The 22,151-nt window shown below is 45.1% G+C and overlaps 1 protein-coding gene across 4 annotated transcripts in view; it reads right to left on the reverse strand.

The window, feature by feature from the left end:
* ZFYVE27 (zinc finger FYVE-type containing 27) overlaps positions 1-13,148 on the reverse strand; it is a 101,981-nt gene extending 88,833 nt beyond the window's left edge. For 2 of the 4 annotated variants that reach the window (XM_043475793.1, XM_043475796.1), the window contains exons 1-6: positions 12,946-13,148; positions 11,302-11,499; positions 6,212-6,282; positions 4,280-4,466; positions 1,425-1,520; positions 202-314 (exon numbers count right to left, since the gene is read on the reverse strand). In XM_043475793.1, the coding sequence (XP_043331728.1) occupies positions 202-314; positions 1,425-1,520; positions 4,280-4,466; positions 6,212-6,282; positions 11,302-11,498 (664 nt within the window). In that variant the 5' untranslated portion in view covers position 11,499; positions 12,946-13,148. The remainder of the gene's footprint in view (positions 1-201; positions 315-1,424; positions 1,521-4,279; positions 4,467-6,211; positions 6,283-11,301; positions 11,500-12,945) is intronic. The other 2 variants (XM_043475794.1, XM_043475797.1) reach the window with 2 other exon arrangements.
* Positions 13,149-22,151: the final 9,003 nt, after the last annotated feature.

Genomic DNA, 22,151 nt, shown 5'->3' on the forward strand with positions numbered 1-22,151 from the left:
TCATCTCCCAGAAGCCACCATATCACGTGGGCAGCGATTCAGCTGCCTGGGGAAGGGAAAGGGACCCCCAGTAGCAGGCTCCGTGGATCCCACCTCCCTCTCCAGGGGAGGACCCTGGTGTGGTGCTGCCCCCCGGTGGCAGGCACAGCAAACACATGATCAGCCAGGACCCCACCTCTGCCTGGGTTCTCCTGGGCTTACCTCGGAAGAACTCCACATTCCCCAGGAAGAGTGTGCTGTTTAAAAGGGCAAGGACCCAGCACAGAGGCAGCAGATACAGAATGCAAATCGTGCCCAGAAGAGCCCCATAGAACCTGGATTGATAGAGAGGAACCACAGGATCAGAAATTCATAAGATCAGAAGGAAACTGGTTTAGGGCACACCCACAGGGGAGTCTAGGCAAGAAGTAGCTCTGGGAACAGTTAATATGCTGACAAGATCTGCTAATCAAACAAGGGGAACATAAAGTGAGGAGAAAGGATTTACAACCATCAACAGGTCACAACTGACATGCAGAGGCCGCAGCGGTGGCTGAGGACAGGGCCACCTAAGCGGGTTTAACACACATCACTCTTCAGGATCTAGACTCTGAAGTCTGGAATAAGACAGATTTGGATCTGAATCTGGCTCTGCCACTTGTTGTGTGGTCTTGTGCAAATCCCTTGGTTCTCTTTCTTCTCTTGTTAAATGAGGACTAAAATAGAGCCTTCCTCTTAGAGCTACTACCAAGAGTGAGCCGGTACCATGGAAAGCACTGAGCACAGTGTCTGGCACCAGGAGAAGGCTAAACAAGCACTAGTTGTCATGAGCATTCACACACGAAGAGCCTCAAAAACATTCATTTCACTTGATCCAATAGTCCCATCCTAGAATTTATTTTAAGAAAAAAAGTTTCAAAAGACTAAAGTTAAACCCACAAAATGTGCACTACAGGGTTAGTAATTAAAAGTAGAAACTGACTAAAAACACAACAGGATGTATAATATATAATTTCATAAATTACAGTATAATCACTATCTATATTGGTGTGGTATTACAAGTAATTCCAAAAGCTATGTAGCAACATGGAAAACCAATTATATAGTACAATAAGTGGGGGAAAAAAAAGGAGTCTCTGAGCTATAGACAGCATGTGCCTATGACAAACTCTAGTAGGCAATCCAAACATGAGATCGGCTGCTATACCAGGGTGGGAGATTACATGGTGAGTTATTTTTCTATTAGTAAAATATTCTCAGCATACTGCAGAAAGAAGGTGGTAAACCAAAGCAGGGCATTAAAGCCCACAAGCCTACATGCTGGTCTGCACCCAAGAGCCTAGAGGGCTCCTCCCCCTGAGCTAGGGAGACAGGAGGCCTCTGAAGGCGGCTGTCCTTGCCTGGGGCCCGCAGGGCAGGGGCGGTGGGAGCGGAGGGGCACTCACTGTGAGGACACGGTGGGGTTCTCCCAGTGCAGCACGCGGTAGGCAGCTTCGCAGGTGCAGCACAGGCGGCTCAGGAGGGCCTCCAGCTGGATCAAGCTGCAGACACAACACAGGGGGCTCACGCAGGCTGTGTACCCTGCCTCACCCGCCTGTGCGGCCTAACAGAGCTCCAGGGCAGCAGAGCCCAGGACTTCGCAGGCACAGCCACCTAGGTGCAGCCAGTCCCTTCAAACCCCTTGGAGGGGTCAGAGAGTTCGGGGAAACTTCATACATCTCAGGCCCCTTCTTGGAAAACTTGCTGAGGTTCCTGCTTTAGTATCTTCCTAGCTGTTGGTGTTGGACCAGTTACTTTTTTCAAGGATGCAGTTTTCCTCTATACTATGAGAAGCAGAGTACCTGAGGAACAGGGTACCACCTCCCAGATGCACTGGAGCTGTGAAGGTGGATGGCAGGATGTACAGCAATGTGTATCCACCTAGGATTTCAGATAGACTGACATGGAGAGTTTTTTTAAATGGATCCCCCCAATCCCCATCAAAAGTGAAGAGAGCATGCTTGTGCAATGAGCACCCAGATCTTGGTTTCTGAAGGGCTCCTTGGAGAAATGGCTGATTCTAGAACAAGGCAGAGAATGTGGAAGATGAATTTGAACATTCTACTGTATCATACGGCTTCCCTCATAGCTCAGTTGGTAAAGAATCTGCCTGCAACGCAGGAAACCCAGGTTTGATCCCTGGGTCGGGAAGATCCCCTGCAGAAGGCAATAGCAACCCACTCCAGTATTCTTACCTGGAGAATCCCAGGGACAGAGGAGTCTGGAAGGCTACAGTTCATGGGGTCACAAGAGTCGGACATGACTTAGCAACTACCACCGTATCATAAAATAAAAAAGTGAAAGTTGCTTAGACATGTCCGACTCTTTTTGACCTCATAGACTACACAGTTCATGGAATTTTCCTGGCTAGAATACTGGAATGGGTAGCCTTTCCCTTCTCCAGGGGATCTTCCCAACCCAGGGATCAAACCCAGGTCTCCCGCTTTGCAGGCAGATTCTTCACCAGCTGAGCCACAAGGGAAGCCCAAGAATACTGGAGTGGGTAGCCTATCCCTTCTCCAACAGATCTTCCTGACCCAGGAATCGAACCAGGGTCTCCTGCATTGCAGGTGGATTCTTTACCAATTGAGCTATCAGGGACGCCCAAACTGAGGACAAAATAAGATCAAAATTAATAATCATAGTAATGGATTATAACCCATTGAATAAAATTTTAAAATCCTGCATTCATACAGATAATAAGGAAAAGCTCTTTCTTACAGAATGTCAGGTAATAATGACCCTTAGGAAATCACCTATGCAACCATCACAGTAATAAATTCATGAAAGTAAGACCCAACAGTGGATTTCAATGTAGTGGGTAAAGGTTTGATGAGGAACAAGATACTTAACAAAGTCTCAAAGTACCCCCATTCAGATTACTAACTCTAGAGGGTAAAATAAATAGTCACTTTACAGTGGAGAAACTTTCACCAAGGTAATCAAAGTTAGCATCTCCTGTAACAGACAGTGACATCATGTATCTCTTGATATGATACAATGACAACGTCATGTTTCTGCCAAAGATGCAAAACCTGAATCCAATCATGAAGAACCAAATTACCAAAAGAGAAGGGAAGTTCTACAAAATAATAAACTTGTTATATTTTAAAATGTCAAGGTCATGAAAAACAAAGACAAAGGAACTATTCCACGTCACAGGAGACTAAAAGCTAAATGCCACACAAGAGTCTGGACTGGAGCCCAGATCAGGAGAAATTTATATAAAAGACCTTATTAGTACAACTGGCAAAATTTGATCATGAACAATTATTAGATAATGGCACTAATGCTAATGTTATCAATGTTAAATTCCCAAAATCTGATTACAGGACTGTGGATATAGAAGAGAATGTCCTTGTTCTTAGAAAATATATACTGAAATGTTTGGGGTAAACAGACAAGATGTCTGTAATTTACTTTCAAATAGTTCAGAAAGAAAAAAAATATGTCTTAGTGTAGGGAGATAGATGAAGCCAATGTGGCAAAATGTTAATAACTGTTCTATCCAGGTAAAGGGCAGATGAGAGTTCTTTGCACCATTCCTGGAACTCTTCCGTAAGTTTAAAATCATTTCAAAGGAAAAAGGTTTTTGAAAAACTGCAGATACGCAGCACCCCTACCCTCACAGGTAACTGACTCAGAATTTCTTCAGAGGAGCCCAGCCCTCCACTTGTTTATAAATTTTTTGGGGGGGGGGAGCTCCACAGATGTCTCTGCTGCCCAGGCAGAGATGAGAACCCCTGCTCTATGTCATGGGAGCCACTGAAGCTGTTGCAGTTGTTGTTTTCCAACAGTCTGAAGGTGCTTCCTCAGAAGCTCCAGCTCTGTCACATTTAGGAAGTTCCTCCACAGAGTAGTGCCGATGATTAATATTTAACTGAACACTTGCTGGGTACCAGATAAGTATAAGTACCCTATACTCATCTCATTTAACAGATGATGAACCTGAGGAACTTGCCCAGAGTCACACTGGAAGAGCTGGGATTTGAACCTAGGCAGTGGCTCATGCTTGCATGTGCTCAGTCAAGACCCTAAACTGTGGAATCAGCTAGATATGGATTCCCATCCCACCCTGGTCACTTGCCTTTTCCCTCCTTCTTCAATGGAGGTCAATCATAGTAGCCATCTCCCAGAACTCTGACAAAGACCAAAGGCAAACGTTTCACCCTAAACAGTGTCTGGTGGCCAGCAAGCACTCAGTGTGGTGGCAGCGGGCACTGTCACCATCCCTCACCTCCCTGGCCCCTTCCATACTCACAAGCTCTTCACCTCGGCTACGGCCTCGGGGCGAGACAGGCGAACTCTCTGCAGGTCCTCCTGCCTCACGCTGTGGTACTTCCTCCTCATCAGCTCAGACTCGGGCAGCCGTGCCCGGCAAACCTCCTGAAGGTAGCCCAGTAGGGCAGGCACTGAAATCATCAGGGCGCCCACGGAGTACCAGGCACCTGTGGGAGCAACGACACTGCAGATGAGCGAGCGGCAGCACCAGGAGCCGCCACCCACCCAGATGTCCACGTGCTCGCTCCCTCACCTCCTCCAGGCCTCTGCCCGAAAGAGCCCGCCCCAGATCACCTGGTATGAAGCAGCATCTCCCCACTCACCCTCCAGCCTCTTAACCCAGCTCTAGTTTTCTTCACAGAACTTATCACCACAAGGCAGACTACAGGCATGGCTTTTGGCCTCTCCATGAATAGAGGCCCCTGAGGGCTAGGACTTTCCCCATCTGGTCACTGCCGTAGCCCCAGACCATTTTAAAAATATTAAAAACCCCTCTACTAGTACACAGCACACAGCAGGAAGCTCGTGCCTGGGGTCTGGCCACGGGGAGCTCCCCATGTCTGACGTTCTGACCTTTGGGTCACGGGGGCTGACTGGAAGCCTTCCATTGGCATTTAGGACACCAATGACCACTTTGGATTGAGAAATGGTGAGGCTAAAGTAAAATCCAAGGAAGGAACTTCTTCCATGTTAACATGGAAGCAAGCTAACAGAGCACTGGGTACAAAGTAATTAAATATCTGTCACCTGAACTAATTTACTGTGGAAACATATTCAGAAAAATCTAACAGCTTGGGAAGGATATCTGAGTTTTGGTGAGGCAGAGAAGAGTCCTACTAAGACACGGAAGATGAGATCTTATGTGAAATGGGTTTATTTTTCAACTCACTGAAACCACAGGAAGCAAAGGAGACACTTGAGAAATGGGAATTCAATAGAACAAAGGCTTGAAGATAGGACCCAACTCCTCAGGACATTCTATCCCAGGCCCTTCACTCATTTCCCTTGAGGGGCTTGGCTTTTTCTGCAGCCATCTGCCAGTTCTGACCAAAAGGGCTGGGTCACAGCATGGCTTTTCATAAAAGGTCCCCAGGAGACATCACTACCCAGGACCCCTCCAGCTACCTACGTCCACACACCGACCTCAAAGGCTGCATGCTACAAACGCCTCACTGCAGTTGACTGCCTGACAGACCCCACCAGGATCACTTGCTGAGCCAGAGAAAATCAGCAGCCAAAAATGCCTCATCAGTTCACCTTCCTAGTACCTTCACCCCAGGTCATGTCCTCAGCTGACCCCGGAAACCAAACTGGGAAAAGGTCAATGCATTTAGTCCAGAGGAAACAATAATAATAGTTATAATTTACTGGCTGCTTATTTTAACTGTGTTAAGTGTTACACATAGATTATCTCGTTCTTCACAACTACCCTCTGAGGAAAGCACTTCTACTATCCCCCTTCAGAGAAAATGAAATTTAGTCACTCAGTCATGTTCGACTCTTTATGACCCCATGGACTGTAGCCTACCAGGCTCCTCTGTTCATGAAATTCACCAGGCAAGAATAGTGGAGTGGGTTGCCATTTCCTTCTCCAGGGGATCTTCCCCAGGGACTGAACCCGGGTCTCCTGCACTGCAGGCAGATTCTTTACTATTTGAGCCACAGGGAAGCGCCATTCAGAGATAAGGATGATTAGGCCTTAAGAGACAGGTTAAAAAACTTCTGATGTCATACCAGTGGCCCAGTCGGGATTCTAGCCCCAAGTGGGTCCCTCAGGAGCCTGTGTCTTGACACTGAGCAGACACAGAGGAAGGCTGACCCCACAGCGGGACAGGCAGCTCCCTCATACAGGGCCGATTCTCAGAATTCCTCTCCACCTTTATTCACAAAAAGCCCTGGAAACAGTTCTTACCCTCGTTCAAGGTGAGGAACAAGATGTTGAGGCCCAGGCAGGTCAGCAAGGAACACAATGGCGTCTGCCACCTGCAACACAAGGCTGTATATTGTCATCCTGTTTATTTAACTTATATGCAGAGTACATCATGCAAAATGCCATTCTGGATGAAGCACAAGCTGGAATCAAGATTGCTGGGAGAAATACCAATAACCTCAGATACGCAGATGACACCACCCTTATGGCAGAAAGCAAAGAAGAACTAAAGAGCCTCTTGATGAAAGTGAAAGAGGAGAGTGAAAAAGCTGGCCTAAAACTCAACATTCAGAAACTAAGATCAGGGCATCCGGTCCTATCACTTCATGGCAAATAGATGGGGAAACAATGAAAACAGTGACAGACTTTATTTTCTTGGGCTCCAAAATCACTGGAGATGGTGACTGCAGCCATGAAATTAAAAGACGCTTGCTCCTTGGACGAAAAGCCATGACCAACCTAGATAGCATATTAAAAAGCAGAGACATTACTTTGCTGACAAAGGACAGCCTACTCAAACTTATGGTTTTTCCAGTAGTCATGTGTGAATGTGAGAGTTGGACCATAAAGAAGGCTGAGCACTGAAGAATTGATGCTTTTGAACTGTGGTGTTGGAGAAGACTCTTGAGAGTCCCTTGGACTGCAAGGAGATCCAACCAGTCCATCCTGAAGGAGATAAGTCCTGGGTGTTCATTGGAAGGACTGATGCTGAAGCTGAAGCTCCAATCCTTTAGCCACCTGATGGAAAGAGATGACTCACTGGAAAAGACCCTGATGCTGGGAGGGATTGGGGGCAGGAGGAGAAGGGGATGACAGAGGATGAGATGGTTGGATGGCATCACCAACTCAATGGACATGAGTTTGAACAAGCTCCGGGAGTTAGCGATGGACAGGGAAGCCTGGTGTGCTGCAGTCCATGGGGTTGCAAAGAGTCAGACATGACTGAGCAACTGAACTGAACTGAACCTGCAATACAGAGAGTCCTGGTCACTGAAGGCAGCTACCCCTCCAGCCAGGTCTTCCAAACCAGGAGCAAGAGGAGGCCCCGGAGCTCAGAGGTAACTCAGACAGTCAGGAAGAAATGAAAAGTGGGCCTCTCACTTGGACAGACGACCGGGAGAGAGACCTGAGGTCATACCCCAGGCCCCAGGGTGAGAAAAGGCAGCCTCTGGAAACCACAGGAGGAGGAAGGAGGAGGAAGAATTTATAAAATTATCTCTTAATGTTATAACCCTGTTTAACCTGTGTTGTGTAGGTTTTATTCTCTTTAAGAGGTGTCGATGACATTCTTCTTTAAATGCTTCCTTTATTCTTTGTATTTACTGAGATAGAGTTGGTAGGCAATATATTCTTTTTTTTTTTTTTTAATTTCAAAGGAACATATACCTACTGCACAAGATTCATCTAATATGAAAATTGAAGAACTGCCATATGACCCAGCAATCCCACTCCTGGGCATACACACCGAGGAAACTAGATCTGAAAGAGACACGTGCACCCCAATGTTCATCGCAGCACTGTTTATAATTGCCAGGACATGGAAGCAACCTAGATGCCCATCAGCAGACAAATGGATAAGGAAGCTATGGTACATATACACAATGGAATATTACTCAGCCATTAAAAAGAATTCATTTGAATCAGTTCTAATGAGATGGATGAAACTGGAGCCCATTATACAGAGTGAAGTAAGCCAGAAAGATAAAGACCAATACAGTATACTAACGCATATATATGGAATTTAAAAAGATGGTAATGATAATCCTATATGCAAAACAGAAAAAGAGACAAAGATGTACAGAACAGACTTTTGGACTCTGTGGGAGAAGGCGAGGGTGGGATGTTCTGAGAGAATAGCATTGAAACAAGTATACTATCAAGGCTGAAACAGATCAGCAGCCCAGGTTGGATGCATGAGACAAGTGCTCAGGGCTGGTGCACTGGGAAGACCCAGAGGGATGGGATGGGGAGGGAGGTGGGAGGGGGGATCGGGATGGGGAACACATGTAAATCCATGGCTGATTCATGTCAATGTATGGCAAAAATCACTACAATATTGTAAAGTAATTAGCCTTCAACTAATAAAAATAGATGAAAAAAAAAAAGAAAACTGAGTGAACAAATGTGAAGGATTTCTTTGCCCTTATCTGCAATTTTCTCTTCTTTCTATGATTTTGAGAGTTTTAAATATACATTAATTCCAAAGGAATGAAAATTATAAAGATTTCAATATATAAAATATGAAGACAAAGCAGGGTTGGCATTCTCTCAGGAAACATGCCCGAAGCGAACTGGAACTTTCAGAACCAAACACAGACCCGGCTTCCACCACCACCAAACGGCAACGCAGAAGCCCCCAAAGACAGAGGAAAGAAAACCAGAGACAGGGTACGGAGTTCAAGCAATCGCTGCTGGCTTAGTCTTTGATAAAGAATATTTAATAGGATAAAGGGTGCACAGATGTAATAACAAAGCCACTGACACCTACATTCTAAACAGCAGGGTCAGTTTATATAAGGTGAGCCCTCAGAGGAGAAAGTCAAATATAAAAATCAACAGCTAAGTTGCAATGTATTCAGAACTTCAATGCATTTTCTTTTGCTCTAATTGGGGTATTTCACAGTTACAAAATGAAGTTAACTAATTTATGAGCTACTTTTATTTCTTAATGAGAGTTATGAGTAAGGGACTGAAATGACCTCTCTCTGTCTTTGTCTTAAAATTGCAAACCCTCCAACTTACACCACCCTAATTAGACCTCAAACCCATCTATTGGTTCTACCAGAGCAAAAGCAAATTAAAAGTCAGGTCTAAGGCCAATCCCATCTCAGAAATAAAAACATTACACAGCCACTGAGGTCACTTTCATTTAAAGCCTTTTTTTTTTTTAATTAAAAAACAAAAAAGATGTTTATTTTTCTTTTGGCCATGCTGAGCAGCATGTGGGATCTTAATTCCTCCATCCCCAGGGATTGAACCCATGCCTTCTGCAGTAGAAGTGCAGAGTCACCAGGGAATTCCCCGCTTCTTCCATTCTGTCTGATGTCTTTACTGACACTCTGTTCATGGAGACCCACTTACTGGAGTAGCCGATCCCAGAAGAGAGAAGTCTTAAAAATCAACTGCGGCTCCAGGCTTCAGACCCCAAAGAAGCTCAAGATTAGGTCCTTCTTCAAAGTCAAATCCTCTTTACTGAGAAAGAACAGCCAAATACACAAACGAACCTGACAGCCACTTTCACAGACCAGTGCTCCATCTCCCAGCGGCTCGGAGACCACAAGTTCTCGGGGGCTTTTTAGGCCCAGTGCTCCTCCCCCATCCAACTTTTTCAATCCCACCACATTCTCAGATTTCTAATTTCATAAAATGGAAAAATCCTAACACATTAGTGCCAAGAAGGGCTAACAGACCTGTGCTGGAAAAGGAAAGGGGCAGGAAATAATATATATATATATTATGTATTTTTTTTAAGGATATATTTAACTTCTGCACTTTGCCACAAAAAGGGAAAACACATATACATACATACACAGGCATATACATACACATGCTTGTGTGCACAGGTGCACGCACATACACACAGTAGAAAACACCAGAGGGCACAGCCCTGTGAAGCCCACACACTCCCCTGAGGAAGACCACAGTTCATCTCAGCTAGCTGGTCATGAAGGAATTACAAAGCCAACCCCTTCTGACACCATCTCCCTACCCCTTATGTTGACAGCACAGTCATCTAAAAGTAGAGGACCTTGCTCTGTAACCCTAACAGCTCATCTCTAGGGATAATGCCATAAATTAAAGGAGTTCTGGGGCAAACACGAAAAATTGGGAGCTTTGGACAGAGTTAAAAATAAAGCTCCAATTATCTCCAGACTGAGGTTAAGAATGAATACTCTGTAGCACCTTGAGAAATTAACCCAACTCTACTCACCCTGCCTCCAACCTGTCCCTCTCAGGCATCTGAGCAGGTGGAAGGTCTTTATGAGAATTTGATGAACTTCTCCCTAGAAATACACACATGTGCCTGCACAACTTTACAGGCAGGTTCAGGAGAGTCAATGACCCCTACAGCGCCACACACTGGCTCTAAATGAAGAATGACTGCTCTTTAGGACAAGCTGGTTTTATGTGACTCCCATTACCATGCAATATTAAGAACACATGACCTTTGCAAAAAAATCTTCTTTTCTTTTTTTAACTTGAATCTAATCCAACTTTTAAATTTAACCTCCAGCCTGCACCAGGAAGAAACAGCAACCAGACAATCTAGTAGGAAATTTTCCAGCACACTCAGCTGAGCCTCCAACACATCAGGGTTATGAAGAAGACCACTTCAATGAGAAAGATCTAAGGGACATAATAACCACACAGAATGCGTGGCCTTGGATTGGAGCCTGACTGGGCCAAAACAATGATAAATGACATTCTTGGGGCAACTGAGGAAATCTGAATATGAACTGGGTTTAGGGTGATATCAAGGAATCACACTGTTAATTTTGTTCGGTATGATTTTTTTTTTAAGTCATTATTATTTAGAGACAAACCAAAGTGTATCTGTAATTTTAAATACTTTAACAGAAGAAATAAAGTGAGCTGAAAGGAGAAAAAACTTACTGAGGATGAAAATCAGAGCAGAATAGGAACACAAAATTTTGAGAGCCATAATCCTAAAGGATTAGTGAAAATAGTACCTGTTTATTTGTAGATACTTGTTTGCATCCTAATTTTAATACAAATTATGCTAATATTGGGAGAGAAGGAAAAAGAAAAAAGCATGCTCCAGATAGAAGGCCCAATGGTTAAGGAGAGGTAGCAGTCCTGGGATACGAGCTTATTCAGCCACAAAGAAACTCTGGTGAAAGACCAGATGGTTCCCAGTGCCTGCCTCTCCTGGGTTGGGTCTGAGACAGAGGGTGGGCCAAGAATAAGCCCAGAGGACCAACAGACCTCCCAGAACAGCTCCTCACCAGGGCAGAAAGGACAGCCCAGCCACTGTCTAAGTGGCCAGTGCAACTAAAAGCAGGAAGGCAAAAGGCCCAGCAGGTTAGAGTAACTCTAAATAAAATCTGTACCTGAGCAAGTACCGGACCCCATCGCCGGCATCCTTCAGAGGTTCCAGGTAGACCTCAAGCCTCTTGTAGGACAGAACCAAGTTGAACAGATCAAACGCCGGCGACTTGATAGGAACAGGCAGAGACTCCAGGGTAGCCTCAGGGACCGTGCTGGGGCTCACCTCCGGTCCACAGCCCTCTCGCTCTGAGGTCTGCATCCTGTAATCATAAGAATTCCTGACATTTGCACCGCACTTCCAATGCTCAACACATTTCTACCTGCATTATTTTATGTGGGTGCCATAATAAACCTATAAGGTAGGCAGGGCTACAAATGGAAAGCCCATTTCACAGAGAAAGACATTCAGCAAGGCGAAGTGAATTACCCAGATAGAGCTGACCCCTGAAAAAACATGGGTTTGAACTGCACGGATCCACTTATATACAGATTTTTTTTTTTTTTTTAATACTAAATACTACAGTTCTAAATGATCTGCAGTTGGTTGAATGGTGGATATGGAGGAATGGCAGGAGGGCCTACTGTAAGTCATACTCTGGTTTTTGACTTCGCAGTCAGCACCCAACCCCTGCATTGTTCAAGGGTCAACTGTATAAAATCCTGCTCTTCTGACTCTCCATCTACTGTTCTTTTCCGCCACAGATCAATCAAGAGCATAAGCCAAAAAGACCAAGCACACATGGCTACTGGTAGGAGGCAGCCTGGGGTCTCAAGAGAAACGATGTCCTGAAATAATTTTCTTCCACTTTTTACCTAATTAATTCCTATTCATCCTTCAGGTATCAGCTTAAGCATCACTCTCTTGCTCTGAAAAGCCTTTGCCAAAACCCCCAGTCTGAACTGGGAGGCCCTCCCATGCTCACAAAAGATCACCCCTAACAGCACTTATCACCCCAAAGCAAAACTCCCTACTTTCTTCCCAGTCATCCCTCTTAACCTTGAGTTCCACCAGCTCAGAGACTGTGTTCCATTCTACACACAGTTGGCATGCAATAAATGCTCGCGGAATGAAGGAATCAACTGCTCATCCTCCAGGAACCCAGAGCTTTCTTCTGCCCTGCTCCAACCTCTAACCTTTCCCCCGCTCCCTTTAGTTACCAACTTCCTGAACCAACCCTGCCCGTCACTCTGCTCCCCTTTTCCCCTCTTGAACCCCACGCGGCCGTCATCACCTTCCACAACACTCCATTCCCTTCTCCCTTCTCGGATGCGGAGAGCCACAGGCGCTCTCATTCTCTTTCCTAATTTCAAGTCCTACCCAAACGCTAAGTAGTGAGCAAGGAGGCAGAACCTTGGCGCACAGCAACAATAGGGAGTCCAAGGGTAGGGGCTTCGATCTGGGACGGCGGGGGGAAGCGGGTGTTTGAAGGGGAGGATGACAAAGGGGCCATCAGGAACCTGAAGTCCCTGCAGGCGGAGCTAGACGAAAGGACCCAGGGCGGACGCGAGGTAGGAGCACAGGAAGAGGTGAAGCAAGTCTGCCCCGGCAGGGGCCGGGCCATCACCTCTGCAGGCCAGGGAGCCTGACGCGGCCCAGAGGACCAAACCAGGGAAGGCCACATCCAAGGTCCCTGGGCCAGCAGGTGGTGGCCCCCGTGGCGTTCTGGCGCCCAACTCCGCACAGTTGGCAGACGCACCTCACCTACCCGGTCGCTGCGTAGATGGGGAAGGGGCGGAGGCGGCCAGGAGGCACTTGATAGGGCCACTAGACCCAGGAGCTTTTCCTCAGGCCCGCCCCACCCCGACGACGAACCTCTTCCCAAGGCCGCTCTGAAGTCGTAGGACTGAGACCCTCCTCCGCCTCCCCCACCGCCGCCACTTCCGGGACGCGATTGCTCTGCGGCGCCGAGCCCTGACGTCATCGCGCCCGCCCCGCCTCCGGCTCCGCTCCCGGGTTTAGCTCCGCCCACTCTGGGACAGGTGAGCGCCGGCATCCGCACTGCGCCTGTGTACTTTTTCTTCCTCGCCCGGGGTCCTGGCTTAACTCTAGTCTTACCCGTGGTTCGGTAAACCCTGGGAGCTTGCGCGAGGGGATTCTGCCCCTCGTGGCCCCCGCGTCGCTTTGGATTCTGGCAGGGAACAGTTGGAGTGAAGATAATCTGAAGAATTTATGTCTGCATCCTCTCCCCACCAACTTTGGCACTTACCTGACTCCCTGTGGACCATGAGCTTACAAACGGCAGAAACCATACCCCTGCATGCCCGATGCCTAGCAGAGAATGCAATTCTGTTCAGTGTTTCCTGAGTAGCTACTGTGTACAAGGACCTGGGTAAGCCCTTCCCAATTCAACCCACTTCTCACTGTGTTGCCCAGTTAATCGCCCTTAAAGCTGCCTTTGCATTAATAATAACATTAGCCTTTATTTAGGGAGGACTAACCAGGCGCCGGGTACTGAACTAAGCTCTTTATGTGTGTGCTTGCTAAGTCACTTCAATCGTGTCGGACTCTGTGCGACCCTATGGTCTTTAGCACACTAGGCTCCTCTGTTTATGGGATTCTCCAGGCAAGAATACTGGAGTGCCTTGCTGTTTCCTTCTGCAGAGGATCTTCCCAACCCAGGGATTGAACCTGCATCTCCTGCATTACTGCTGCTGCTGCTAAGTCTCTTCAGTCGTGTCCGACTCTGTGAGACCCCATAGACGGCAGCCCACCAGGCTCCTCTGTCCCTGGGATTCTCCAGGCAAGATATTGGAGTGGGTTGCCATTTCCTTCTCCAATGCATGCATGCATGCATGCTAAGTCACTGCAGTCGTGTCTGACTCTGTGCGACCCTATGGACAGCAGCCCACTAGGCTCCTCCATCCACAGAATTCTCTAGGCAAGAATACTGGAGTGGATTGCCATTTCCTTCTCCACTGCTGCATTACAAGCGGATTCTTTACCGCTGAGGCATCAGGGAGGCCCAATCTTATCTAGTTCTCTTCCAACAACCCAATTACTAGGGTTATTGCCATTTCATAGATGAGGAATCTGAGATTTGTCAAGGAACTTCAGTGTCTCTCAGCTAGTATGCAGCTGTGAGCTGGAATTTTAACCTCATGGGTCATCTGATCCTGCCCACCCCCCAGCTATACCATCACCTCCTTAGTCTGTATTCATTGGCTTCATCCCCTGCTACTCCCCTTCCTGGGCCTCTTCGCTTCAGCAGACTGAACTCCTCCACTGTTACCTTCAAGTACCCCTTGCATTCTGATCTTACATTGCTTGTTCTGTGAGCTCAGGGAGGAATGCCTTTCTCCCACTTGTGCTTGGGTCCAAATCCAACCCATTCATCTAAGTGAAAAGTGAAAGTGTTCATTATTCAGTCAGTGTTCGACTCTTCCTCATCCTGTGCATGGTAGCCCTCCAGGCTCCTCTTGTCCATGGAATTCTCCAGGCAAGATTACTGGAGTGGGTAGCTGTTCACTTCTCCAGGGGGATCTTCCAAACCAAGGGACAGAACCTTCGTCTCCTGTATTGGCAGATGGATTATTTACCGTCTGAGCCATCAGAGAAGCCCATTCATCTAAGCAGGAGTCAGATGCTGCACTCCTTCCCTGATTGCCACAGTCGGAAGTAATCACTTCCCCCTCCAAACAGCCAGGAGGTAGACAGATCCAAATGCCCCGCTGACCACTAAGCCGTATTTAGAAATCTCTCTGCTCCTGCTTCTTAGAGGAATGGGCCAGGCTTTTCTGCTGGACACTGCTTGTCCTTCTTTAGAATGAGGCTAGGAAAAGCAGGGAAAAGAATATTTTTTATTCAGTAACTTTACCTGAAATTCTACCATCAGTAATTTACTCCAAAGGTAGATTTCAGTTTCTTTACAATCCCTCCTCCTTGGGTCTGCCTGGACCACTGGCCTGAAGCTGACTGTAGTTTTATTGGTTTTCTCTCTTGGCACCTATGAAATTGAGGGGTATCATTTCAGAACTCCTAGACATTATGTAAGGAAAACATTGGAGGATACAAAAAGGCTCTAAAGATCAAAAAAGATCCACAGCCAACATCAGCAATCGAAGACTTCCCCTGGTCAACTGGATTCTGCTTTGGGAGCCTGATTCTCATTTTTCATAATCAAGTTCTCCAGGTTCCTTCTTTCCCTTCACCAGCATTCTGAGTCTTCACTTTTTGCCTCAAATTCTGGTGCCATTGATGTTTTCCCCTGGATAGCTGATAAATGGAAGAGACTAAAGGAGAAAATAAAATAGAAAAAGAGGTTTATTAATACCTTGTATGTGTATGCTAAGTCGCCTCAGTCATGTCCGACTCTTTGCAACCCCATGGACCATAGCCCACCAGGCTCCTCTGTCCATGGAATTTTCCAGGCAAGAATACTGGAGTGGGTTGCCATGTCCTCCTCCAGGGGATCTTCCTGATCCAGGGATTTAACCCACATCTCTTACGTCTCCTACATTGGCAGGTGGGTTCTTTACCCCTAGCGCCACCTAGGAAGCCCAATTAACATGACATTTTTCAAAGGTTAGCTTTGCATCTGTAAGCAAAGGTGTATGTGACCCACATAATTGAACCTCACTGTGGCTCTTGGGCTTCCCTGGTAGATCAGCTGGTAAAGAATTTGCCGGCAATGCAGGAGGCCCAATTTGATTCCTAGGTAGGGAAGATCCCCTCGAGAAGGGATAGGCTACCCACTCCAGTACTCTTGGGCTTTCCTGGTGGCTCAGATGGTAAAGAATCCACCTGCAGTGCAGGAGACCTGGGTTCAACCCCTGGGTTGGGAAGATCCCCTGGAGGAGGGCATGGCAACCCACTCCAGTATTCTTGCCTGGAGAATCCCCATGGACAGAGCCTGGCGGGCTGCAGTCCATAGGATCACAAAGAGTGGGACACAGCTCAGTGTCTAAGCACACAGGCCCATGGCCCTAGGAGAAATGTTAGGTAGAACTATTAATAGCTAGAAAAATAGAAGCTAAGAGAAAGGAATGGCTAAGCACAGCCTTCTCCACCAGATGGCGCGCTCACCCACTCTTACACAGACGTTTCGGAAGCCTTTCTAAAATTGGGGTTTCCGGCGGTGGTCTCTATGCCACCATTTCTACATATACCAGATCTTCTCATGCTGTTAGCTGCGTTCGTTGTCTCTTGTTGTGTCACAAATTATTTCAAAACTTAGTGGCTTAAAACAATAATAAATATATATTATTTGGCTTTGGGGTGGTTTTGGTCTGGAAATTACCAGCATGTTGGTGAGTGGTTTTGGCTGAGAGGCTTTGTGAGGTTGTAGTCAGATGTTGGTCAGGGCTGCTGCTAACTGATGGCACTGCAGGACTGACTTCCTCACGTGGTGCTGACAGGCTGGCAGAGGGTTTCAGTTCCTCTTCACCTGGGACTCTACAGAAGGTGTGACGTCCTCAGGACATGACAGCTGACTTCCCCCAGAGCAGGAGATCGAAGAGGGAGCAAGGCAGGAAACCACAAGGTCTCCTATGCCATATCCTCAGAAGTCACACACTGTCACTTTCACAGCCTCCCATTGGCTTTGCAGGTCAGAACTAGTCAATGTCCAATGCCTAATGGGAGGAGTATATGAAAGCATAACCACCAGGAAGGGAGAATAATTGGGGCCATCCCCGCTGCCATCTTGGAGGCTGGCTACTATGTGCTGCTCCTTTGGCTTCAGTTATACTCCCTTCCACCTCAACTCCTCAGGCTCATCTTTTAACATCCAGCTTGAATATCAGGTTCCTTGTAGAGACTTCCCTGTATCATTTCTCACTTCCTCCTCTGTGTTTGCACAGACTTTTTCATCTTTATAGAGCCCTATCATCTTACATTTCTTTTTTCTTTCCTTTTTTTTTTTTTTTTTTTTGGCCACACGGCTTGTGGGAACTTCTTTCCCCGACCAGGGATTAAACCCAAGCCCCTGCAGTGGAAAGGCAGAGTCTTAAGCACAAGACAGACTGTAGGAAGTCCTTCAGCTTGCATTTCAATACTTCTCTTGAACATGACTATCTCCCTCATTGTGCCCTGAGATCCTGAGAGCAAGGGAGACTATGACTTAACATCTTGCCACTCCCAGTTTCTGCCAAGTATGGAGCAGAGCCTTGGTGTAATAAGTACTCAACAAATGCTTGTTTTAAAATAAATGAGTAAAACAGAAAACAACAAGTGTTCATGAGGATGTGGAGAAAACAGAACACTTGTGTGCTGTTGGCGGGAATGTAAATGGTGCAGACTGTATCAAAAACAATTTATGGCAGTTCCTAAAAAATTAAGCATAGAATCTCCATATGATCCAACAATGCCACTTTTGTGTATATACACAGGAGAGGTGGAAGCGGGGTCTCAAAGACGTATGTGTACACCCATGTTCATAGCAGTTTTAATCACAAAACCTAAAATGTGGAAGCAACCCAAATGTCCATTAAGGGATGAATAGATAAACAAAATGCATTATATATGTATACAATGGACTATTTTTCTTTAAAAAGTTAGGAAATTCCGACACGTGCTACAATTAATGGACCTTGAAGATATTAATGCTGAGTGAAATAAGCCAGTCTCAAAAAGACAAACACTGTATGATTACACTTACACAGGTACCTAGAGCAGTCAAATTTATAAAGACAGAAGGTATTGAATAGTCGTTTTCAGAGGCTGGAGGAAGGAGGAATAAGGATTTATTATTTAATGAGCATGGACTTTCAGTTTTGAAAGATAAGAGTTCTGGAGATGGTTGCCCAATAGTATGCACATATTTAAAACCGGTGAACTGTACATTTAAAGAGTGATCAAGATTCACCACAATTTTAAAAAAATTAAAGAATGATAAAGTGTGACATACCTATTCAGTGGACTATTATTTATATTTATCATAAAAAGTTACAAAATATTGATACGTGCTACAACATAGATGAACCTTGAAAATATTATGCTATGTACACACAAAAGATCACATATTCTTTAATTCCATTTATATGAAATGTCTAGAATAGGAGAATCTATAGAGACAGGAAGTAGATTGATTAGAGGTTACCAGTGACTGGGCAGAAGAAGGAACTGGGTGGAAGGAATTGGTGGAGGGAGGAATTGGTACAGTGTTTCTTTTTGGGGTGATGGAAATGTTTTGAAACTGGGTAGTGGTAACAGTTGCACAACTTAGGATACTAAAACCACTGAATTGTACACTCTAATATGGACAATTTCTTTGTGAAATTTTATCTTAAAGGAACTGTTTCAATTTTTTAAATAAACAAAGGAAAGAAATATTTGACTGGTATGTATTTTTAGATTCTCTTTACTATTTGGATTATATCTAGTATTTAAACTTATTATTTGGGTATATTTTTGGATTAATAGCTCACTGCCATTTCTCTGAAAAGTGTTCAATAAATATATCTTTATGTTCTTGTACCTGGGAAAGAAGTCCTTGTGAGTAATGAGTTTTCCAGCTGTGACACAGTGAGTTGTCGGACAAACACAGCAAGGAAATGAATGTCTGCTGTTACACTCTTACTCAACAGCTCTTGGCAGCCATGAAAACAACCATTCATCAAACACGGGCACAAAAAGTCTCACAGAGCAAGGCAGTGAAACCCTCAGCAATAAAACCTGTGGACTGTCCACCCAAAAGTCCCTTTCCCTCTTCCAGGGTATAGAGTTGGAGCTGAGCAGCTGATGCCTCAAGAGGAACTACATTTCCAACCCCCTTACATATAAATTAGGTCACGTGACTCCCCAAAAGAAGAGTGTAGTGATAAATGCCACTTCTAGTAAATTCAGAAATCTCCCAAATGCCAGCTCAATGCAGAAGTGATGGCTGGGCCACAAAGTGGGAGGAGCCTTATCCTTGAATCCTCGCATGGTGGAAACCTCCCACTGGCCTGAAATATCCACAATGGACAGCTAGGTGAGGAAGAAATAGAATTATATGTGAACAGTAAATAGACTTTTATTATAGTTTAGACACTGAAATGTTGAGGTGTGTTTGTTACAGCAACTTAAAACCAATACTCATTCATTCCACCAAATGACCACTTATTATGTGCCTTTCATGGGAATATAGAGAAGAATAGCCTAGAGTTCTTCCCTCAAAAAGTTCTCATTTTATCAGTAAATTGGAGAATTAGATGAGAGAATTAGTGGGAGAGACAAACTTAAATTAAAATGCCACCAATGAAAGAGCAGTAGATAACCCACAAAAAAACCTGCAAAGACCAGTTACCATTAAGACTTTGAGAAAATTAACCAAGAACTTCCTCAACACGATTTCTCTGGTTTCCTAGTGATTAGAATTCCAGGCTTTCAATCCCCGGTTGGGGAACTGAGATCCTGCAAGCCATGCACCTCAGTCAAAAATAAACAACAAAAAACCCCCAAAGCTTTCTAAAAGGCATCAGGTTCAGGTTAATTTGTAGACAATTTTATTAAACCCATCAGTAAAATTATATTAACTATTCTGAAAAACAACAAGACAGAAAACTTTCCAGTTTATTCTGAATCGAGAATGACCATCCCTGATACAAATGTCAGGCAAGAGCACATACACACAAATAGACAAATTACACCTGGAACATGACCAATAAAAATAACAACAACAACAAAAATACACCTACCACACAGCTGAGCCGTTCTACTGCTAGGAATCTACCAAAGACAAATGAAAGCATATGTCCACACAAATATTTGCACATGAATGTTCACAATAGCTTTATCTGTAATAACCAAAAACTCGAAACAATGTAAATATCCATCAACAGGTGAATGGATAAGCAAATTATAGTATATCCATACAATGGAATAATACTCACTGGTAGCTAAAAATAAATGAACTATTACTACAACAGTAACATGAATGAATCTCAAAATGATGGAGTATAAGAGGTCAGACTGCCCCCTCCACTGGGAAAGAAAAAGCGCATATTGTACACTCCACTTATATAAACTAATCTACTGTCACAGGACACAGATCAGTAGTTGCGTGGGGTGGGGAGATGGGAAAGAGAAAAAGATATTACAAGGGGACACAAAAAAGCTTTAGGGCACTATGGATATGTTCATAGCCTTAATTGTGAAGGCTTCACAAGAATACACATGTCAGAACTCCCCAAAATGTACATTAAAACCATGTACAGTTTAATGTGCAAGTATACCCTAATAAATCTGTGTGCTTATGTGTGTGTGTGCATGTGCTAAGTCACTTCAGTCATGTCCCACGCTTTTGTGACTACGTGGATTGTAGCCTGCCAGGCTCCTCTGTCCATGGAATTCTCCAGGTAAGAATACTGGAGTGAGTTGCCATGTCCTTCTTCAGGGGATCTTTCCCACCCAGGGATCAAACTCGCATCTCTTATGTCTCCCACACTGGCAGGTGGATTCTGTACCACTAGCACCACCTGGGAAGCCATATATATACACATATAGGCAACCACTTTACCTCTCTGAGCCTCATCTACAAAATGTGGTTATTGTCTATGCTATCTTTTCATATGAAGATGATATAAATAATGTAAAAACGTCTTTGCTAACTGTGAACACAAGTGATTGGGACATGTGTCGTCTTTATTACTATTAATGCCATTATCAGTAACAATATCATCATTTTTATTATCACTATCACAGTCACTACAAAAAAAGACCCCATCACCTCAGTCTTCTGGCCCACTATCTTAAGATCACTGATGGAGTTCATCAGTTTAACTTAAAAGGAAAAACAAACTCAGCAAGTTCACTAGTTCCTAGGGATGGCTGGGAGGAGATAGAAACAAGCTGAAAAATACAACAGAGGTTACCAGGACGTGAGGAAATGTTGTGAAATGTCCAGGTACACAACAGCTAGGGAAGTCAAGCAAGTAACTGTTGCTGGAAATGCACCGTGTTCCTGGGCTAATTTTGACTTGAATGCAGTCATCGAAGATCCTGCAGACACGTAACGAGGAGAATGTCTGTGGATGTCCCACTACTGATACCTGAAAACTCATGGTCAGTTTGTCTCTCCAGATGGACTGGAACCCCAGAAAACAAGATGAAAACAGTGAGTCCTTTCAGGCTGAGGAGTCAGAACTGCTTGTAGCACAGAGGCTCAGCCAGGAGACTGCCAAAAGGAATCAAAAGGAGAGCAAGAAAGATCTCAGATTCCATAGGAAAGAGGCAGTCCTGACCTTCAGGAAAGTAGCAATAATTTTTTAACACTTCAGTGCCATCTTTTCAAGAAAACTTAAATCTGGACACAGGAAAAAACAGGTAGAGGATTCAATCTATGGCTGGTGAGATTGTGAATTCCAACCCAGAATACAGGACAAGATTGTAAAAGATGGAGTTCAGTATCCAAAAGTTCAGGGTCGGGTCAGATGATCAGACCTATGGCACAAGGTTTTGAGAGGGAGAAGGGCTGGGTGGAGGAGCAGTTTTACGAATGCTTCTGACATCTGTCTGGCAGACAGGACTGTCTCCAGGGCCTTAGGAGAGTGACCTCAGCCCAGTGAGCTGATCAAACCTGAAGGCCATTATCCAACTTCATTTTAAAGCAGGAAGAGAGAAGCTGAGATAATTCAGGTCTGTAATAATATAGCTTTCCTTCCTGCCTTAGCTTAAGATAGAACTATTACAAAAGCTATTGCTGCTCTGGGTGAAGTCTTTGGATGGCCAGGAGAAACAGTCTGCTGGGAAATCCTCTGAAACAGCAGCACATGGTAGCTTAGATCTGAGTTTGCATCTTGTTTCTGTTACTTAGTCAAGTGCCTTGGGGAAATCAGTTTACCCTTCTGAGCTTGTCTCCATGTCTGTTAAATGGGAGCTTTTAATACCACATGGACTAGTGAGAATTGTAAGCATGTTACATGAGGCATCCAACATGTTCTTGAAAAGTGAAAGTGAAAGGCACTCAGACCTGTCCGACTCGTTGTGACCCCA

The sequence above is a fragment of the Cervus canadensis genome, chromosome 8 (genome assembly GCF_019320065.1).
Source record: "Cervus canadensis isolate Bull #8, Minnesota chromosome 8, ASM1932006v1, whole genome shotgun sequence".
NCBI lineage: Eukaryota > Metazoa > Chordata > Mammalia > Artiodactyla > Cervidae > Cervus > Cervus canadensis.